The 21,343-nt window shown below is 35.2% G+C and overlaps 6 protein-coding genes across 6 annotated transcripts; 4 read left to right on the forward strand and 2 right to left on the reverse strand.

The window, feature by feature from the left end:
* The first annotated feature begins 142 nt into the window (after positions 1-142).
* Positions 143-899, forward strand: LOC108809997 (protein IDA-LIKE 4-like). Its single transcript, XM_018582128.2, has one exon. The coding sequence runs from the start codon at positions 335-337 to the stop codon at positions 614-616; it is 282 nt and encodes a 93-aa protein (XP_018437630.1). The 5' UTR covers positions 143-334; the 3' UTR covers positions 617-899.
* A 4,853-nt stretch (positions 900-5,752) lies between these two features.
* LOC108812148 (putative 60S ribosomal protein L30-1) lies at positions 5,753-6,454 on the forward strand. The gene is made up of 2 exons (XM_018584323.2): positions 5,753-5,968; positions 6,071-6,454. The coding sequence occupies exons 1-2, from the start codon at positions 5,842-5,844 to the stop codon at positions 6,280-6,282; spliced, it is 339 nt and encodes a 112-aa protein (XP_018439825.1). The 5' UTR covers positions 5,753-5,841; the 3' UTR covers positions 6,283-6,454.
* Positions 6,455-6,583: 129 nt separating this feature from the next.
* LOC108812147 (probable serine/threonine-protein kinase WNK6) lies at positions 6,584-9,697 on the reverse strand. Its single transcript, XM_018584322.2, has 8 exons — positions 9,550-9,697; positions 8,963-9,082; positions 8,799-8,836; positions 8,447-8,674; positions 8,146-8,366; positions 7,908-8,065; positions 7,386-7,809; positions 6,584-7,310 (listed from the first exon to the last, which is right to left on the reverse strand). Exons 2-8 carry the CDS (start codon positions 9,047-9,049, stop codon positions 6,751-6,753), a joined length of 1,716 nt encoding a protein of 571 aa, XP_018439824.1. The 5' UTR covers positions 9,050-9,082; positions 9,550-9,697; the 3' UTR covers positions 6,584-6,750.
* Positions 9,698-9,965: 268 nt separating this feature from the next.
* LOC108812146 (autophagy-related protein 13b) lies at positions 9,966-12,553 on the reverse strand. Its single transcript, XM_018584319.2, has 4 exons — positions 12,221-12,553; positions 10,844-12,033; positions 10,589-10,770; positions 9,966-10,497 (listed from the first exon to the last, which is right to left on the reverse strand). Exons 2-4 carry the CDS (start codon positions 12,011-12,013, stop codon positions 10,113-10,115), a joined length of 1,737 nt encoding a protein of 578 aa, XP_018439821.2. The 5' UTR covers positions 12,014-12,033; positions 12,221-12,553; the 3' UTR covers positions 9,966-10,112.
* A 2,987-nt stretch (positions 12,554-15,540) lies between these two features.
* LOC108807702 (F-box/kelch-repeat protein At3g17530-like) lies at positions 15,541-17,135 on the forward strand. The gene is made up of 2 exons (XM_018579953.1): positions 15,541-16,724; positions 17,030-17,135. Exons 1-2 carry the CDS (start codon positions 15,541-15,543, stop codon positions 17,133-17,135), a joined length of 1,290 nt encoding a protein of 429 aa, XP_018435455.1.
* A 956-nt stretch (positions 17,136-18,091) lies between these two features.
* Positions 18,092-18,815, forward strand: LOC108810948 (pectinesterase inhibitor 2-like). The gene has a single exon (XM_018583016.2). The coding sequence runs from the start codon at positions 18,116-18,118 to the stop codon at positions 18,635-18,637; it is 522 nt and encodes a 173-aa protein (XP_018438518.1). The 5' UTR covers positions 18,092-18,115; the 3' UTR covers positions 18,638-18,815.
* The last annotated feature ends 2,528 nt before the right edge of the window (positions 18,816-21,343 follow it).

Below are 21,343 nucleotides of genomic sequence, written 5' to 3' on the forward strand. Positions count from 1 at the left end.
AATTCAAATCTTAATTTACGAAATAAACATCCCGCCCGTAGGGCGGGCCGACCCTAGTATATAATAAAATGCAATAAAAGAAAGTTCAGTACTTACCTTTACCTTTATTGAGTTTTACTACTGGCCATTATAATTGTTCCATCCAGCTAAAGAATGACTTATTCAAAAGGGGTTGCTTTCAAAAGCTCATCTCTCTCTCACTGAATCTGCTGATCTCACTACTACTTGCCATCTTTTACTCCATCAAAAATCCTCAACCAAAACCCACTTCACTTACATTGAAACAAACAAACACGCCTCTTCTCATTCTCTGATTCAGATTAGAAATCAAGAAATGGTTCCTACACATCCGCATTACTGGAGAAAAAGATTATCATTAAACCCACATGCTCTTCTTCTTTTAGTAATCTGCTTCTTCTTCGTCCACCACTGCGACGCCTCGAGAGCCTCATCCCCGTCAAGCGTTTCCTACAGAAACCCTAATAATGATCACAACAAAAATACCATAAGGAGAGGTCATTTCATGGGGTTCTTGCCAAGACATTTCCCTGTTCCAGCTTCTGGTCCTTCACGAAAACACAACGACATTGGTATACAGGCCTTGTTGTCTCCATGATTATGCGCTCTCTCTCTTTTTCTCCCTCTCTAGAGTACATTGTACAATTTAATGAAATGCATGTACTCATACACAGAAGTACAAAACAACAGTATTAAACTATTAATCGATCTCTGCTGTTTGCTTTGACATGTACCTAAGGTTTCAGATGTTTGACCTCTTCTAGTTGTTGCTCGAGCTTTTAGTTTTTTTTTTTGTTTGCATATAAACTTCTTTAGAGTAGAGAAGTGAAAGATAATATGGGTTCTTTCATAAAAAAAATAAATAAATATGGTTAGGTCTGGATTTTGTTATTCTTTAGTCTTTTATTTTTCCTTTTGTATATGTAATTAAAGTTTACTAAAAGAGGTATTGAATGCAACAATTTCGTTACTTCCAAGCGTACATAATTTAACATCTTTAACTTTTTCACCTAATTAACCAATTCATTGATTTCTGAATATATCAAAGCCGTTGATAATTCAATTGGTAAAAAAAAATTGATTTGAATGCAACAATTTCGTTACCTCCAAGCGTACATAATTTAACATCTTTAACTTTTTCACCTAATTAACCAATTTTTTTTTTTGATAACCGTGGGACTCCCAAGCTGTAAGCCCAGACTAATCTCCACGAGGTCTTCCATCCGGGCACGCACGGTTATAGACGGAAAGGTGACCAAAACGACTCGAACCCAGGGCGGACACTCCAGCTGGAGTTTCATTACCACTAGGCCAAGAGCTCTTGGTTCCTAATTAACCAATATAATTCGTTGATTTCTGAATATATCAAAGCCGTTCATAATTCAATTGGTAAAGAATAATTGAAAAATTATCGTCTTCTAAGAAAAAGAAAGACCAGCAACTTCATTAGCGTTAGTCGTTACCGTGGATCACCATCTTTTACTCGTTCAACCAATGAGATATGAAAAATAAATTATATATCCCCTTAAACTTTTTATATTCTTGGATGAAGAACGTACTATTTTATAATAAGATAAGTTCATGAAGCTACTTTTTTTTGTAAGATATAAAACATAACTAAAAATTAATAGAGCGAGTGAAATAGTGAAAAAAATTACGCAAGGTTAGTTTATTATTTAGCGTAGAATCGGTAAAAATAATAATAGCAGTCGTTCATCATGTACACAGTATCCAATAACCCATCCCGACACGTCCGGATTGATTTGACACTCGTTTACGTCTTTATTGATCCAATAATGTTTTTTTTATTTTGACATATTTTTGTATTTTCTTAATTTAAACCAAAATTACAATGCTGTCAAAAAATTACATTAAAAGTTTCACAGGAAAAAATATAGTGGCCACACACTCATTTGCTTGTCAATCAGTTCTTCTGAACTTATAAAAGTTATATATTTGTAAAGAAAACACGATCCTTAATGACGATTATGTGGTCTAAGTATAACCAACTATTTTTGCATAATGATTTTTAATACAAAGTTATATATGTAAATGCATGTATGTATAATACATTTTTCACTTTAATTTATTTGATATGGTTTAATGGAAAACATGATTGAGTATCTATGTTATAAAAAAAGATCAAGCTACACACTAGACACGAAGCCGAAAGATGTGCAGTTTTAACAAAAGGTTAAGCTTTAAATTTTTTAGCCGAAGGTTCTAATGCATTCAAATGTTTAAAAGCTTTACTTTTTTCTTTCTCGCTACAAAGAAAAAGCTCACTCAAAACTATACTAATCTTCTCCTTTTAGTTACTTTACTAACTTCCAAATATATAGTTTACATTTATAATCAACTCCATTATTTAATTATAGCTCGAACAATTATGTAAAAGGATGACTTCTTTAATTGGAAGAGTAAATGGATTTTTTTTTTTAAAGAAGAAGAGCAAATGGCCAACACCGCATGACTCGTAGGATATGATGAGGATATTGGTATCTATTCTATTAATTCTTCGACATGTCCAATTGATATGAAGTTTGGTCCAAACAATTTGTATATATATGTAACTACTTTGAGTCGTAAAGTATACCTATAACTACTTTTGCTTTAGTGGATTCCTTTATAGTAACCGTTTGATATTATCAACGGATCATATTTTCTTTTGTGAAATTTTCATCATTCGTGCTTTTACCTCCGACCATATATTAAACGTGTCCAAATTATGTTCACCATTGTGTTTTTGGTAACAGAGTGGATTTTAATAGAAATAAATATTTATACAAATTTATTTAGTTTAACAGATTTAAAATAGGTTATTTGATTAATAAATATTTATTATATTAAAAAAAAATTTCAAAAAACTTCAAAAAACTGGTCGATTTTCAGTGCGGGTTGGTTTTGATATTAGTTTTTGGATGTAACAATTTAAGAACCGTTTGAGTATATAAGCCACGTCTAGAATATAAAAATTTGATTTTCAAGTCAATTCCAAGTCAGATTTTAGAAATTATATCACAATTGACTACTAAGAAATTAAATATAATATATCGCAAACTTTATGAATAAGGTTTAAAAATAATTTCTAGAATGTATATGGTACAATTGTATAGTTATGGAACTTGATATATTTAATATATTTACCCAAAATTATATTAAATATTAAAAAAAATGTTTACAAAAAATAACATAAATATAAAAATAAAGTTTCTTAAAAAGTTAAAACAAAAATATACCCGTCTTTTGATCCATGATGTAATTTCATGAAAACAATCAGTTATGTTTTCCGGGTACATAGATATGTCTTGGTTTTTAAACTGCCTTTATTAACCGTTTGTTATCACTTATTGCATCACATTAAAAAAAGGAATTTACTATGTCAGTGTGTTGTATTATACTATCTATTAATCGAAACTTAACTAAACAAAAACCAGCCATCAATGTATAGTAACATCGATAACCGAAACGAATGCAATAATGGCCACGATATTAATATAGTCACCCGTTTCATTCTTCTAACCAAATTAACTCAGATCCAAAATGAATATGAACCATAATATGTAACATACTTCTGTGTAATCATATTATTCATTATTCATTTTCTTTTTTAATAAAAATCATTATTCATTATTCATGCTACAATATAATAAGTAGCACTATAAAGATAAGAATTTTTCACCCAACTATCAAATTTCAGTTTCGTTCCGAACATCTAAACATTTAATAATTAGTGAAAATAAGTATATTTTTGCAGCTATATTTATAGGTTCAAAAATGTGGAAGAAAAATTAGATATTCAGAGATATATTTGGTTACAACCTGGATTTTATAAAAATTATATTTTTTCAAAAAATATTAAACAAAAAATATATCCGTTATTTTAAGAGTGGATCATAAATTTGGTTCAATTATTTGAAAAAATCGATTTGCTGATGTGGGTTATGAGTATTTTATTCGAGGTGGGTGCGGGTAGGTAGATTTTGGATTGCGGGTACCCGCCGATCCGAAAAATATTTAAAAATAAAAATAAAAAGAAAAGTAAACACTTTTGAAAAAACATGGTAACTAAAAAAATTTAAAGTTTTTAAAATATATAATTTTATTATAAATATAGTTTTATATTTTTATATTTTTATAATAATTAAATTAAATAATTATTTTTAAAAAAATTATAACCCGTGGATATCCGTAAAATTAAATGGTGAAGGTGCGGTATAACTTATTTGTTTGCTGGTTGTGCGGATAATATTTTTGACCAAACAAAATTGAAATCCGCGGGTTGGCGGGTTCGAACGGAAATATACCAGAACAATTTTTAAATTTCTACTATTTAATAAAATATATTTTAATTGAGATTTATACACAAATATGATTATAAAAAAAATATAAATATAATCACAAAAAATATGAGAATTAAATTAAAACAAAAAATATGAGAATTAAAGGGCGGGCCAGAATCTAGTTACCCGTTAAATCGTAAGGATGGATTTGATTAGTATCCGATGATTCCGCAATCGATTCTAAAATTACAAAATACACGTATGTAATGTGTACCTTCTCAATGATTCACTATTATTTCACTTTATTTCACTTACTGTATTTAATCATATATAACAAAAATTTTAATTGATCTTCTAATTTATCAAAAGTTGTATACTCATAAGTGGATTTTCAATCTTAATTTACCACACCTTTTGATCCAACGTAATCGTACTCGTTCTACATTTATTTTTTTGGTATTAATGTTAACTTTGTTATAACATTTTATGATCGCAAAAGCCCCAAACCAAACCAAACCGTAATATCAACATGTACAAGATCCTGAAACGGTCTTGAATTACTAATATAATTGTTGGGAAAAAGAAGAATTACTACTAAAATTAAAACAGTGTAACGATTTTTTTTTTCTTTTAGTGTAACAATTTAAGTCTGTCGTCAGAATTAATCCAACACATATGTTGCACCAGAAGAACAACGAGATGCTTTATACCTGGAAGAGTCAGAGATTCATATTGGCATATACAGTTTTCAGATAAGATCTTCATGATTTTACTCCACAACACTTCTTTCCCTTGACATGAAAATGAACAATCTCGTCTTTCAGATGCCTTTGAGCTGTGCCAGTTCGAGATCCTGATGATGAACATGCCATGTATAATGTTTCCAAGGCTTTCAAATGTAGCTTAGATCGAGAATCTTCAATTGGTTAACTCTTTTGATGACATAGTGGTAAACTAAGACTACTTGACGTTGCAATTCGTTCCTCTCTTTGCTCCACTTCGCGGTCTACTACTTCAAGATCATAACGCTCCGTATCGGTTTCACATAACTCTTGTCCCTTGCCTCGGCTCTAGAAATGGTGTTTGGTCTTAGCACTATGGGTTTTGTCCATTAAAATGATGGATTTACAAGTACCACGTTCTTTCTGTACAATTTATGAAGACTGATCTTCCCTTCATATGCTCACCAAACAGAGTCTCATCCATTTTAATTTTTAGCATTATCAGAAAGGGGAAGCTCTTTGAGATCCTACAAAAGGTCTAGTTGACTGTTTAAAAGGAGAACACAGTGTCTTATTGGGCCTACTAAATCCCGATTTTATGGGCCATATTGTGTTATTGGACCTTAGTCAATTTTATTTGGGGCCGTGAGCCTGTTATCTTGAGGAGAAGGACAAAACCATTAGGGTTCCTTCGTCTCTCTCTATTTAACTTCTCATTTTGCGCCGCCCAACAGCTTCTGCTTCACCTCACCCCTTCCGAAAAGGCCTCTCTTCTTGTTAACTCGGCGATCAGCGGACTACTCCCGGCGTTGAGAAAAATGGTTGCGGCGAAGAAGACGAAGAAGTCCCATGAGGGAATCAACAGCAGATTAGCTCTGGTCATGAAGAGTGGAAAGTACACTCTCGGCTACAAATCTGTTCTCAAGTCCCTTCGCAGCTCCAAAGGTAAAAAAAAAAAACACTTCCTTCACCGATTCGATTAGTTGTTTGTAATAATAAACTCTGTTTAGTATTTATTAAAAGGATTAAATGTATTTGTTGTGTTAGGTAAGTTGATTCTTATCTCTAGCAACTGCCCTCCGTTGAGGAGATCAGAGATTGAGTACTACGCTATGCTTGCTAAAGTTGGCGTTCATCACTACAACGGGAACAATGTCGATTTGGGAACTGCTTGCGGGAAGTACTTCCGTGTTTCCTGTCTCAGCATTGTTGATCCAGGTGATTCCGACATCATCAAGTCGCTTCCCGGAGACCAGTGATTGTTGATTTTGATCGAGCTGTTATGTTTTTTGTTATCCTATCTCTCTCTGCTTTATGAAAACTCTTATGTCTTCTTCAAAGATTGTTAGGTTGTTTTTGGTTTCTAAACTCCTTAATGGTTAATGATATTATCGTTTCTCAATTTTGAAATGAAAAACTCAATTTCTGTTACATCCATTGGTTTAATTTGTAATGCTCGACGTAATTGCATGTTTAAATCATCACCTTCATACAACGAGACCAATCTCTGATATGTTCAACATCATTTGACCAAATCAAAAAGCTTCAACCTCCACCATATAAGAAACAACAAAACCATGAGAAACTCTTCACACTGTAGGAAACTTTCTACACTTTCAGGGAGAGCGAAGTGCTTGTTCTTGTTCAAGAAACAAAATTAAACTCGGAAAATAAAAAAAGAAATCCACCAATGATATGTCTTTGTTGTGTTTTTTTTTTAAAACTACTTAAACAGCTTGTTCTACCTTCTTATGAGATAGCTTTCTCTTTGTCTCCATTATTGCTTCTTCTCTCTTCTTTGCTATCTCTTTCATCTCTTCCTGATACTTAGCCTCTATCTCCTCCAGTTCCTGCCTTAACCTCTCTTCTTCCTCCAAACTCACCGGTTCTGTTGCCTCCTCTGCTTCTTGGTTAGAGCTCCCGTTTTCTCCTTTTAAGGCATCCACATACTGCTTCTCTTCATCTTCTGATCTTGGGCAATCCGAGGTCCAAGAGTGCCTAACCGACTCACAAGCGTCGTGAAAAGCGGCCTCCTCTTGACTCTGCGGCTTATTAGCTTCGTTCTGATGGCTTCTTGAGCTCTGGTTCAGCTGCGAATGGATGAGATGATCGACCGTGACGTCAGTTTTCCACGTGGGTATCATGTTGACAAGCAGTATGTCGATCAGTTCCGCTATAAACGTGACGTTCTGGTCAGTCAACTCGAGTTGCTCAACCATCTCACTCGACACCTTTGAAGCAGTGTCACCTTCTTGATAGAAGAGGAAATGAATGTTCCTCACTCGTCCTGCAACAAGAAACAGTAAAACATTAAGTTTCATAGAAAATGACACGTGGCGTGTTAAACCCAAAAAACGCTCACCATTCTCATCGACTATACGAAGAATCAGCGAGACGGACTGCTCATCGTTTTCTTCACCCTTGAGGACGAAGAAGTTCCCTCTCTTTGCGCGTCTGACCTCAATACACCTTGCTCCCGAGTTGTCGCTAAAAGTAACAATCGGCAGGTTACTGTCGTCATCGAGATCCATAGACATGGGTTTACTCGGCCGTGTTGCAGGAGGGCCTTCAGACATAAGGCAACGCTCTCCAAACGCACCTTCTTTAGGCATTACAATGTCGGGTAGTGGCAGAGGGTTGTTCATCGTTAAACCATTCACTTGAAGAAAAGGGTCCAACAGAAGCTCTTGTGCTGATAACCTCTCGGACGCAGGAAGTAAGCATTTCTCGATAAACTCCTTTACGTCCGGGTCTTGAACCCTAGAGAGTGAAGCAGGTTTTATTCCCTTGAAATCACCAAGAATCAGATTGAATTAAAAAATGTTATCAATAAACAAATGAGAGGGTTTATATGGGATAATATGACTTTTTGTTTCAAACTCACCGATGAGACCTTCTTGTAAATCTGAGCAGAGTTTCTGCACTCACAGTATGGGTATTCAAATGTCACCATCTCCAACATACACATCCCAAACGAATAGATATCAGCTAGCTCGGTGTAGATCTCATCGTAAAGCTCAGGTGCCATAAACTCTGGGGTTCCTGTATAGTAGTAACCAAAATGTGACATAAAGATTTTGGTTAAAGCAGAAATACGAATAAACAGGAAACAGAGACTATACCAATGACACTCTTGGCATGAGCTTGCTCCATGACAGTAGCTAGGCCAAGATCTCCTATCTTCACTTCTCCATGGTTCCCATTGATAAAAATGTTATCACACTTGAGATCTCTGTGTATAATGGGCGGGTCTTGAGTGTGAAGATATCTCAAACCCATTAAAATCTGTCTCGCCCAACACTTGACGGCCTTCATATTCACCTTCCTGTGTTTCTTGCGGTAACTACAACCAAAAGGAGTTTACTTAAAACTCCACAACAGAAAAAAAGACAAGTGGTTGTGTGGGTAAAGAGAGATACGTACTGCCTGAGACTCCCAGAAGTGAAAAGCTCAGTAATGATGTTAACAGTCTTGTTCTTATCATCGATCCACGAGTTGTAGAACCTGATGATGTTACCGTGCTTCAACGATTTCAAAAGACGCACTTCAGAGTAGAGCCTCTCCAAGGAGTTAGGAGACTGCAAAACATCATCTATTCGGACTTGGTTCCACGCGACTTCAATCCCATCAACTTCATCGAACGCCTTGTAACTGGTTATCTTCAAGTTAAAGGTTACAAAACCAAGAAAATATGCAGAACATAAAACATAATATAAGAAGTATCTCTAGGAAGCTTCTTATTAGAAAAGAATAAGGAAGGGAGGGGAAAGGATACACTGTTTTGAAAGCGCCTTTACCGATAACCTCTTTATACTGAAAAGTTCCACAAAAGATAAAAAGAGAGACTTTAATCAGCACACACACACAGAGACAATAAAAATCAAATCTTTTTTTATTATTAAGATTCCAGGGAGGGGGATGTAAGGTGGATGAAGATACACGAATATAACGAAGAGTAGGATCAGCTTCGAGGACTTCAGGGTCAGGAGGCTCTTGAATAGGAGCAGCGTCCTCTGAACCTTCCATATTATTATTCCCACACCTTGTAAAAGTATCCACCTGTAAAAGCTTGGGACATAAACAATCAACGAAACACACACAGAATCTTATAAACAAATCCTTAAGATTCGAACGAATATTCATTAAACTCCCTAGTCCCTTTAATAAATCAGCTCAGATCAACAGAGAAGAAGAACAAAGTGAAGCTCGTGGAAATTTAATTTAATTTAATTTAATTTAATTTTAAAAAAGAAAACAAATTCAATATTCATCTTCATTCTTATTCCCAGATTGCATTACGGTCAATAGTCAGATTCGAGATATAATTACGATTGTTTGACTAATTCCAATCATTTGAGAGATGTAATATAAATAAAAGCACACACACACACATGAGCAATATTGAGATTGAGAGAAGTATCTCTCTCTTTCACGTCCATGCATTCAAAAAACGCACGAACGACGATAATATCGAGCGAAATGATAAATATATATATGAGATTTTGAGCTCCGATTTTGAATTTTACCTAAGGGAAGAGAGAGGTGAAGCGTTTGCTGTGTTTCTGATCAAATCGCCAACGTGAGACGGAGAAGAAACAATGAGAGAGGGAATGATCAGAAAACCCTAATTCAGAAAAAATCTGGGGAAAATAGAAACCAACAAGTGTTTGTTTCAAGTTTATCACCTCCTCTCTTTTTTTTTTAAGTTAAAAAATAAAAATAAATTCAAGTCAATTCTAAAAACAGCGAAAACGCTTCTATTGCCCCCATGCTGTGATGACGTGTCAATACATGTGGCATTTAATTAATACATGTGGGCATTTATTTGCTGACGTTGCAATCTTTTGTTACAAAAATAACCATTTAGCCAAATATCTTCTGACTGAGAGTTATTATTTTACGTGAATTAATTTATTTGTACGTCTTTTTCAAAGGTTTACAGTTTACTAACACGGTACAAGTTTATTTACATGGATACCGACAAATATCAAACTTCGAGAGCATATATTATTATACATAGGGCGCATTATGCAAAAACCAAAAAAAAACAAACCACAAACCAAACCGAAACCCCCCCCCAAAAAAGGTTTCAAGATTCTGAAACAGCAAAGGGTGAAGTAGAAGAAGAAGCCATTGTGGATTGGCTAAGCAGCACATTCTTCATTTCCTTGTACGACCTCAACTCTTCCAACGCATCAGCTGTTGTCTTTGCAGCTAGAGCAATCCCTGATGCTGTCATTGATGATGACGTTGCTATCTTGTTGTGATGAGCCCCTGTAGTAGGTTTGTTGTTGTTGTTGTTCCAATAAATTTCAGGTACGGAAGATCCGGAGACGTCTTGTCTGAGAGGCGGAGCTTTCTTCAGCATATTCACAAGAGCACCAACTGCAGCATCTTGTGACTTCTTTGGGTAGGAGCCGCTTGACTCTAGTGGTGGGTCATGTATGTCCCCTCTCTGGTCGAACGATCCTGCTCTGAATATACAATGAGATTCAAATGAATACAAAGAGACTATATGCTTATGCTTCTACTGTAGATAAAGTGGAAAAGACACTGAGACCATACCTGCTACTAGGATCAGTAATCTCATCATACTCAACATCAAAGGGGCAAGGGAAGTCAGTATCATCAAAATCATCTTGGTATGATCTACTCGAACTTCGAGAAAACGATATCCTCGGCGAGCTGTTGGTAGATAGCCTCACACCAGAGTTCCTCCTAAAGTCTTCTCTCCCATAAAGAAACAGCTAAAAGAGGAGACATGTGGAGTTAGTTACTCGTTCAGTCACACAATGAAACATGTGGAGTTATAGTCTTTACCTTGTCCAATCCTGCTCCAGATTCAACAGCACCACCATTGTTTCTCACAGGCTTCAAAGAAGCTTGTCTCAACAATTTCAAACGAGGAGAAGGCGCCACCAAGTTCTGTTTGGACTCAAAACTAGGAGCAGGGATTCTAACGGGAGCACTCTCAGTACGCGTGATGCCTCTAGAGACAGGTCCTGAAGGAGAGCAAGGAGGGGAGAACTCTCGAGAAGGATGAGGAGGAAGGCGACGAATCAACGCTTGTGAATCCGACCGTGTAGGCGAAGGCGAGCAAGAAACCGAAGGCGGAGGAGGAGAGGCCTTGCAACGATCGAAACTCCAGCTGTGCCGCCTCTGGAAAGACAGCAACGGAGGCGAACCGTACGAGAGAGGCAAAGAAGGGAACCTCTTCAACGGATCAGCCAAAGGACTACCAACGTAATCCGTTATAAACGTCGGAGACACAGGAGCTGACTGTTGGCAGCTGACGTCAGATAAAGACCGATACAACACAGACATACAAAGCCTCCCGCAGATGGTATCAACCGGAGTAAAAGCGAACCTCTGCATCTCTGCCTCTTCTCTACGAGTGAACGGCTCTACTATGGTTGGAACCTTAGGCACGAGCTTAAACTTACAGATCTGTCCAGACGAGTTGAGCTCCCTGAAGATCTTGTAAGCAGGTAAGAGCCTAACCATCACAAAGAGCGATCTCAGCAGCAAAGTAGCTTTCTTATACATCACTTGCAGCTTACTGTTACTACTACTACTACTACTTGACCTCCTGCTGCTGCTAGCTTCCCTAACCTGTCTGTTATCATACTGCACCAACCACCTCTCTATCACCTGCTCACACCCTAACTCGTCTTGATGATCAAACTGTCTCGCCACGAGAACCACGTCGACGACCAGAGGCTCGAGGCTGCTCCTGCGACCGATATCGAAACTCTCTAAAGCCGCAGGGCATTCCCTGAGAGCTAGGTTGAACCATTTGTCGCGTGGCCTGACGCTGGAGGAGGATGAAGAGGATGAGCAAGGGGAAGAGATCATCTGGTCGCCGCTGAAGTTTCTTGATGACATGAAAGGGGTTCTTGACTCGAGGATGATGTGGAGGCTTTTGGCGAAGAACTCGAATATGATCTGCTCTGCTTTGGCACCTTCTGAATTGCTACTACCCCTGTTCATCTTTTTTGAGAACACTGTTCCTGGGAATCAAAAATAATTAATCGAACAGAACAGAATCAGTATATAATCAATCGAACAGAACAAAATCTCCAGTAAAAACCTAAACTTTAAGGATCATCTACAAAACCCAGAACAGAGTAAGCCCAGAAACAGAGTATATAAAGCCCAGAAACAGAGTATACAAAACAGAGTTTAAGTATCACTCACCACTGACTTCTTTCCTGGCTTGTGTGGCTCCTTTAAACTTCGAAGACTATCTTCGTCTTCTTCTTCTTCTTCGAACTTTTTTTTTTGGTATTTTTTTCACGATTTTATCGGCGAAATTGAGAAGAACCCTAACGAGGAAGGAAAAATTAAAAAAGGAAAAAACTTTGGATTACTTTAAATCAGAAAGCTTGTTTTGTCTTTGCGGTTTTAAATCCTAAGAAACCGAAACTGAAATCGAAGAATCAAGTGAGGTTGGTTTTGTCGACTTTCGAACTTCAAAACACTTTGCTCGTTCTATTCTTACTTTGTTTATTTTCAGAAGACGGTGATGATATCTTCTTCATGACTCGTTCGATCCACACTTATACTTTCAATTTTTAATTTTGTTTTATTTTTTCCAAATTTTATAATTTTTACTTTTGGAGTGGGTCGTTCTTTAGGTAAGGGAAGTTACGAATATACCAATTATGGCTCCAATGTGAAAAGCCTTTTTAAAATCGTTTGCTTGGCCAATCAAAAAATTGTTATATTTAGTAAAATGTTTTTAAGGAAAATTTGTTGCAACTGACTAAAAGAAATTTGATGATGCAATTGATTTATTTTTTGTCATTACTTGAGATATGGATGTATAATAAATGTGTTTCTTGAAAATTATATAAGATACATTGACTGAATATAAACAAAGTTCATTACATAAAGTCAATTTTCCTTAGAAAAGAGTTAATTAGCTATATTGCTATAATATATTTACCACTGAACCAACACAATTTTGCTCAACTGGTTTGGTTTATCTATAGAGTTTTTATATGTTTTGTTGTTAAGATCCATAAGAAAAAAATATGTTTTTCTAAGCAAAATTAAATAATGACAGTGGCTTTAGAAACATACAAAGATTTGAAAACTATCTGTTTTTTTTTTGCTAAATTGTAAATGTCATAAATGAAAGGTTTGATTTACAAATGCAAAATCTAAAAACTTGAAACACCTTGGCAAAAAGAAGTGAAAAAAAAAACAAGATGAAGCAAAAGTAAGACTGAACAGATATAAGAATCAGCTCAACCACAAAGGCATTAGGTTCCTGAAACTCTTCTTATGGCGCTTTGCTGTGATGGCATTCCAAACTTCCTTCTCTATCAGCCTGTGGAGACTAATAGGTGATAATGTTTCTAAAAACTATCTGTCTTTCTCTTCTAAATAAGTTAAAAGTAATGACAATGGCTTTGGAACATACACAACTTTGAAACTTCTGATTGCTAATTAGAAGAAAAGGGAATATAAGAACCTTTCGACAATTTTATTCATCTTCTCATCAGTATGGGACCATGGGTGGGACATGGCCATGGAGACCAGAGAGGCTGCAATCTAATAGCTTTTGTATTTGTATACGTCTCAAGAGATTGTTATTTCTCAGTTTTCCTGATCCAAACATAACTAGTAACTTTTTTTTCTTTTACTTTCAGAGATTCGTTTTATATCTCTTGTTGTGGGGGGTTTTGTAGTTGATTTTGTTGGAAACAAAAGGTTAGTTTTGCTAAATTATTTTTGATGGGTGTTGAAAATTTGAGTTAGGAACGCGAACCTTAAGACTCTTATGAAGAGCGTTTAAACATGATCATTTTTAGGTTATTTAAACACATCCCTTTGTAGTTACGACATAGGAGGTTCTCAAGAGTTCCTCCAACTCGAGACAAATATGTATGTATAGGGTTCAACTAGTTTTCTTCTACCACCCGCAAACGCAGTTTTGTAGTTGGTAGCGGTTAACAGCGTTTCAAAACAATCATATAAACTGCTACAAATCATTTCAAACTACTTTGAACCTCTTAAAATAAAAGCGGATTCCAGCTAACGTTTGCAGTTGTGGACGGTTGCGGTTAGAAAAATAAATATAAAATCAATTTTTAGAAGTATTTTTAAATTTTAAATTAAAAACTAAAAAATGGAAATATTATTATTAAAAATATATACACATTTTATATATTAATTTAAATTCACTAACAGTATCATAAAAAAATTTAATAAAATTTTTAAACTAAGCTATTCATTAGAATTTTTAAAAAATTAATATACATAAAAATATAAAGATATACACATATAAAACGAAAAAAATATTCTTTTAAAAGTTTTAATATAAATCTTCAATAACCAATTATTAAAATTATAACTTTCAACTAATTAAAAATAAATAAATAGATAAATAAATAAAATATTATTATTATTAATCCTATTATGTTAATAGTTATTATATTTTATCACAATAGTATATTTTTTATATTTTTATAATGTTATAATATGTTTATATTAATAATTTACTATCAAACTGCTGCAATATTTCATAATCAATCTGTCACAAAAATCCATAAATACAACAATTTTCAAAAAATTGTGTCAGTTATATAAAACGCTAAATAACGCTTGCAATTGCGAGAACCCGACCCAAAACCGAACCGGTAAATTCTAATTATCTGAATGGGTCTAACTATCTAAGACCCGACCCGATCTAGACCTGGTACGATCCGAACCGACCCGGAACCGAAAATTTGAAATTATCCTATCAGATCCTAAAAAACTAGACCCGAAAAACCCGAAACCCAAAATATCTGAACCAAACCGATATCCGAAATGCCCAGGTCTACACGGAGTCATGGAGAGAAGCAGGGCATTCAATGGTGAGAGCTTCGGATTTTCAGATTTCAAACTCAGTTGGTCCAAAAAAAAAAAAAACGGGCCGAAAACATAGGCCCATTAAATCGTTGTTTATGTTACCAACAGTAGACCCATTACATTCAGTCTTATTCCCGCCTGCATCATAAATCTCAACCGTTAACTTATCTCGCCTCTTTTTGGTTTTGTTATTTTTTCGACAGTTCTCATTTTTTTTGAATAAAAATATTTTAAAAGAAACAAATAATTTTATAAAATATATTTTTTGTCGACAAATCATTTGTAAAAAAAATGATTTCTTTCCTTTTCTAAATATACAAAATGATGAGAAGAATTCACTGTTCCACAAATAATTATTCCTTACTTTATTCAGTATATTTCTTTTGAAAAATAGTCTCCCATAAATCTACATTTCAAGAAAGATATCTTACCTCCAAAGGGAGAATTTCTCGGAAGATAATTTCCCTGTAATACTTTTAACAATTATAACACGACTAAGATACAACAAAAAAGCCTAATGAAAAAACAGTTTTAGTTTACTCTAGTTTTGGTGTTCAAAGAAAAAAACAAAAGAAGTTTTCCCTAGTTCATATCGATCGTTAGTCCTACATTCTTTCTGCCTGGAGAGAGATTGGGTCAGAAATCACTACTAGAAGATGTTGATTGTGACCGACCTTCCATTTGATCTGGAGAAGAAGATACTCGCCTGTGTTCCGAAAGAGTCTCCAGTACAATGGCAAAATACTTGCAAAAGATGGTATACTGTACTCCAAGATCTACTCGCCGAGAAACACTTGGCTCAAGCAGGAAGAGAGTACATCTTATTGTTGAATTCTAATGTTTTTTCAACAATCATCAACCTCCAAGAGATTCATAACAACGTTGAACCGTCCATGGAGTTTGGAGGTAAACTTGGATCTTTACAAGATTCAAATGATTTAGATATACATGATATTTTCTACTGCGAGGGGTTGGTCTTATGCACTAGGGTGGGAAAGGAAATGCTCGTGGTGGTTTGCAACCCTAGTAACGGTGAAACTAGGTATGTCCAACCTAGAACATCTTATAGCAAAAATGATTTATACGCTCTTGGATACAAAGGCAGCAAGTCGTCTTGTGTTAATAGCTACAAGATGTTGAGGTATTGTCGTTACTACAACATGCAACTGAGGCGTACGGTTTCCGAGTTTGAACTGTATGATTTTATGTCTGACTCTTGGAGGGTCTTAAATGTTGATAAACATGATTGGGATATATCCGCTCGTGGCGTGTCTGTGAAAGGAAACACTTATTGGGTTGCTAAAAAGAAGGACGATCAGTTCATTCTCAGTTTTGATTTCACAAGAGAGAGATTTGGGTTTCTCCCTCTTCCATATAAGAATGATGATCCTCTTGATATCTTGTATGATGAGCATGAAGACACCGCTGTTCTGTCAGTTGTTAGAGACGAACAACTCTCAGTTTTACATCAGTATCTTCATATGTTTTCATTAGAGATGAAGATATGGGTGAGCAATCAGATTAACACCAACAAGGTGTCGTGGGGAGAGTTCTTGGTAGTGGACGTGGGTAATCTTATGATAGGTGGGTGGTTAAATGTTGTCTCCTTCTTGTTGGACGAGGAGCATAGAGTGGCAGTGTGTTGTAGTACAGGCAAGGGTGATAATGAAGAAGAGTTTACCAGCATTTTCATTATTGGGGAGAATATAGAGAGACATGTCTATGTTCAAAGGATTAACGATGGATCATGGCCACATATCATGAATTACGTTCCAAGCCCGCAGGTTCACATTGTGAAGAAGAGTAGGCGCAAGAGCAAAAGGAAACCAATTACAAGGAGGTTAGTCAATTATAGTAACTATGTTTCTTTTTTGATTTTGTTCTAATGATCTTACTCAAATACTTTATAATTGCATTTGGTGCATATATATGAGAAGAGTAGTTATTATTAAGAAACTAAATATCAGCAACTTAGCTTCATAGATTCATATGCTTTGTTCTTAAAACGGAATGCTTAACTAATCTCACACAAAGATTGTTCTCTTGTAAAAACTGCATGTTTATATAAAAGACTGCTTAAGGTATATATATTATTATTTTTCGTGTTAGGGTTCTCTTTAACTGTGTGTGAGCTTTAATTAACAGGCATGAACCGGAGGAGGGCAATTCTGAAAGAAGCGTTAAGGAAACCAAAGTCACACCCAGAGCAAAACCTATAGCATATCGAAGTTTCTTTCCCAAAAGAGTTTAGGAAATGAAAATGACACCAGACCTAAAGAATATTGAAGTTCTCTTGTTGTTGCTTTGAATGTCCCAAAGATTTCTTTCTTTTACTTTCTTTTTTTTAATTATTGGAGAATGGAGAACCCCAAAGGTTACAATACATTGAACTTTATATCTTATTTTGACTCTCAAAATCAGAAAAAAAATACACTGCTTTTGTAGTTTATTTTATTTACTGGTGCTACTTTGATACCATCTAATATATCTATCAGATTAATGCGAAGGAGAACACAGACTCCCTTGAACTTGCTTCTTTGCTCCGTTGAGAGCGTAGTGGAATGGAGAAGTGTGGTTCAAGTCAAGGATGAAGGACCAAATGAACTTCACCTCATTGACACAATAGAATTGCTTTGCTGTAAGACTTGGACAAGATACTCTCTAATGGTCTTTACGATTATCCACAGTAGATATGCAGCCGATTCAGACTTCGTAGCGAGGGATTTTGATCACTATACTGGAGCTGATCAGGGATTTTGAGAAAAAATTGGCCAAATTAAAATCGAGAACCAAGAGAAAGCTAGCGAGAATAAAAATCCTAATTCGATCAGAAAGAAACATGTACAGGAGACTGAGTCTTGGAAGTGTTCCTTAAATGGTTCCTACTGAGAAACAAGCTAAAAATCCTATTTGTTGTATTCTTGTACAACAAATAGGAATATCATTCTTTTTCCACTTAAGCACTCCCCACATACCCTAGAATACGCAAAACTACTTCTACATCCAAGAAAATGGGCTTTCTTGCGTCACAAGAAAACTTATATCAACATTATTTCTAAAAGTAGCAAACTTTTTCTCTATCAATCCTTAGAACTTGTGGTTTAACTAAGAATCAGATACAGCAACAATCCTGTCCAAGAAATTGTATTAATAGTTCTAGTGGAAGAAATCAATCGGAAGCATCTATAAATATTTAACCTCGGGGAATGACTTCTCCAAAAAGAGCTAAAGATGGCAACATACATGATGAACAACCTTCTTGTGTCTTGTCTAATGTTTTTTGTAATGATTGGTTCCTTAAATGCAAAACCTGCAGACACCAAAGCAATTTGCGGAAAAGCAAAAAACCCATCCTTCTGCACGAACTACATGAAATCAAACCCAAAGACTTCAGGTGCTGATATTAAAACGCTTGCAACGATCACCCTCGGCTCTGCACAAACAAGCGCATCAACTCTTTTGACGAAGATTCAGTCTCTTGCCACGAGAGAAACTAACCCTGCTTTGAAGAAAGGATACACCTCCTGCGTGGAGCAGTACAAGAATACCATCAGCAGTCTCGATGAAGCTGGGAATAGCCTAACGTCAGGAGATGGTCCAGGGCTGAACATCAAGGTTTCAGCAGCTATGGAAGGTCCTACAACATGTCAAGACGGCTTGTCGAAAGTCAAAGCTGATCCGTCGATTGTCAAGGACAATGGTGATTTTCAGAATATTTGTGGCATTGTTCTTGTCATCTCCAACATGATGTGATTAAAGAAAGGGGTTCTGATTCAGAAAACTACACCAATCAGTTATACATGTATATATCATAGACACAATCAAGTTCTTCTCTATTTGTTGTTCTATTACTTTTTATTTTGTGCAGCTTTGTTCTATTACAATTATTGATAAAAAAAAATATAAGAGATCTTAAGAGACCACAAAGTACTCAAACCATAAAAGAAAACAAACAAACCCTCATGATCTTTTACACACCTGGTCTGATACAAACAAAAAGAAAGAGATTTACAGAAACATTATAAGAAGGCAGGTAAACCAAAGGCCAATACAACAAAAGGAACATACTTTATTACAAACAAAGATCACGAGATGATGAGTCCACACAGAGGTAGGCTTGTAGTCTATGACCAACACTTTATCCAAGCTGCCTAGGAACATGTTGGCGAACTCAACGTGAATAGGATGAGCAACGTACTCAGATACAGATTCTTTGCTATCATATGTGGATTCAAAGATGTGTGTGAAACCTTGATGCAGATTCTCTATGCTCACATTTTTTCCCCTACCAAATTATTATTTTTATTACATGAATTTAAGTTTTAGGACAGCCAGTGAGAATCAGCAAAAAGATATGAGAAGCATGTTTTTACAAGATTCATTCAGTTTGGTATTAATCTTATCCAAACGAAGATTATTGGTAGATGATAAAATTAAGCATTGCTCGAGCAATTTCTAACCCTATAGATGCAACTCAGATCTATGTTTTGGGGTACAGCCCTGTTCGTTTTTGAGACGCAGTCTCAGCTCCGTGCGGCAAGAAAATATAGAAGGATTGACAATTTCAGGTCAGCAACAAGTCAGAACAGATAGTTACGAAATACAATATTTGAGATGCGGGCGTCGGCATCTAGCCGCTAATATTTACAGCGTCAACGAAAACACGGACAAAGTCAGTAGCGACGGACGCCGGCGGCAACTTTATAATGACGCTGCAATTAAATGAACAAAACTGAACCTCTACATTCACCCACCAATAGAAATTAGTTAATTGAGATTTGATATCTTTTAAAAAAAGAAACCAAGTAATAAGAATTTAATGAAATAAAATTATGTTTTTAGATAAATAAAAAATAGTAGCAATTAAGAAAAAATATTTGTTTTAGTATTGATAAATCCGTCAAAAAATACTAAACCCTAAACCCTAAATTCTAAATACTAAATCCTAAACCCTTGGGGAAAGCCTGGACACTTGGGAAAATTCTATACCCTAAATCGTTAATCTTAAACCCTAAACCCTTCATCATAAACTATAATATTAAACCCTAAATTCTAAATACTAAACCCTAAACCCTTGGGGAAAGCTTGAACCCTTGGGCAGATCCTATACCCTAAATCATTAATCTTAAACCCTAAACCCTTAATCATAAACCATAATATTAAACCATAGGATTAAGAGTTTGTGATTTAATATTTGTCAAAGAGTTTAGGGTTTCGTGTTAGAATTTAGGGTTTAATATTATGGTTTATGATTAATGGTTTAGGGTTTAAAATTAACGATTTAGGGTATAGGATTTACCCAAAGGTTCATGCTTTCTCCAAGGGTTTAGGGTTTAGGGTTTAGAATTTAGGGTTTAGAATTTAGGGTTTAGGGTTTAGTATTTTCTGACGGATTTAACAATATTAAAAAGAATATATTTTTTTGATAATTGCTACTATTTTTTATTTATCTAAAAACATAATTTTATTTCATTAAATTCTTATTACTTGGTTTCTTTTTTTAAGAGATATCAAATCTCAATTAACTAATTCCTATTGGTGGGTGAATGTAGAGATTCACCTTAGGGGGTGAAGCTAAGTTTTGTTCCAATTAAATTTCTCGGTCTTGCTTGTTAGTTTTTGATATCAACGCTGACGCGCGGCGTTAGCGAAACGAACATGGCTTACATCGTTCGCGTAAATCATTTCTAAATTCAGACACAAAATCAGCATAAATGCAAGTAGCCCGGAAAATATTAAGTCAGTCGTATCATCAAATAATTCAGCCGTCAAATAACTTAGCCGTCAAATAAATGTTATTCCAATAATTAATATTTTGCTAATAGGTCAGCCGTAATTAAGCTAAATTTATTGTTAATTCAAGCTCATTATGGCTGATTATATATAAATCAGCTGTAATTACTTTGTCAGCCGTAAATTTAATAACTCAGTCAGCCAATGATCACAAATCAGACAGATAAACATAACCCAAATGTGTTTTATCTACAATTCAACTAAATTTTTGACAAATCAATCTGCCAATGTATAAATCAGTGGAAACTTATTTTTTAACTCAGCCATTATCTCATAACTTAGCCTAATTTATGTAAATCAACCATAATGTGCGGCGGCTGATTTATACACGGAAGTCAGCCCATATTTCATAAGTCAGCCGTATTGTATAAATCCGCCGCAATTTAATCATAACTCAGTTGTTAATACTGCTGAGTTCATTAATACACGTCAACCATTTCTTATGTGGTGCCTGGTTTTTTCTAATGCGGTATTAAAAAATAACTAGATCGATTTCCGCGCTACGCGCGGATAATTTTTATTTAAAATTTACTAATAATTAAATATGAGTATAACTCACAAAAAATTATTTTAACCATCTAAAATATGTATATGATGGTGAGCAAATGTAAAAAAAAAAAAACTGTTAACTCAATGTTTTAAAACCGGATCAGATATTGGTTAGGT

The sequence above is a fragment of the Raphanus sativus genome, chromosome 6, assembly GCF_000801105.2.
Source record: "Raphanus sativus cultivar WK10039 chromosome 6, ASM80110v3, whole genome shotgun sequence".
NCBI classification, from domain to species: domain Eukaryota; kingdom Viridiplantae; phylum Streptophyta; class Magnoliopsida; order Brassicales; family Brassicaceae; genus Raphanus; species Raphanus sativus.

Bases quoted from the DNA above. Each gene is read 5' to 3' on its own strand.
- LOC108809997 (XM_018582128.2), top strand. From the start codon at position 335: ATGGTTCCTACACATCCGCATTACTGGAGAAAAAGATTATCATTAAAC.
- LOC108812148 (XM_018584323.2), top strand. From the start codon at position 5,842: ATGGTTGCGGCGAAGAAGACGAAGAAGTCCCATGAGGGAATCAACAGC. The intron at 5,969-6,070 runs GTAAAAAAAAAA...TTGTTGTGTTAG, and splicing joins GTCCCTTCGCAGCTCCAAAG to GTAAGTTGATTCTTATCTCT.
- LOC108812147 (XM_018584322.2), bottom strand. From the start codon at position 9,049: ATGGAAGGTTCAGAGGACGCTGCTCCTATTCAAGAGCCTCCTGACCCT. The intron at 8,837-8,962 runs GTATCTTCATCC...GGAACTTTTCAG, and splicing joins CTACTCTTCGTTATATTCGT to TATAAAGAGGTTATCGGTAA. The intron at 8,066-8,145 runs GTATAGTCTCTG...ACTACTATACAG, and splicing joins TCATGCCAAGAGTGTCATTG to GAACCCCAGAGTTTATGGCA.
- LOC108812146 (XM_018584319.2), bottom strand. From the start codon at position 12,013: ATGAACAGGGGTAGTAGCAATTCAGAAGGTGCCAAAGCAGAGCAGATC. The intron at 10,771-10,843 runs GTAAAGACTATA...CTCCTCTTTTAG, and splicing joins CTGGAGCAGGATTGGACAAG to CTGTTTCTTTATGGGAGAGA. The intron at 10,498-10,588 runs GTATGGTCTCAG...TTGTATATTCAG, and splicing joins ATTACTGATCCTAGTAGCAG to AGCAGGATCGTTCGACCAGA.
- LOC108807702 (XM_018579953.1), top strand. From the start codon at position 15,541: ATGTTGATTGTGACCGACCTTCCATTTGATCTGGAGAAGAAGATACTC. The intron at 16,725-17,029 runs GTTAGTCAATTA...TTTAATTAACAG, and splicing joins AGGAAACCAATTACAAGGAG to GCATGAACCGGAGGAGGGCA.
- LOC108810948 (XM_018583016.2), top strand. From the start codon at position 18,116: ATGGCAACATACATGATGAACAACCTTCTTGTGTCTTGTCTAATGTTT.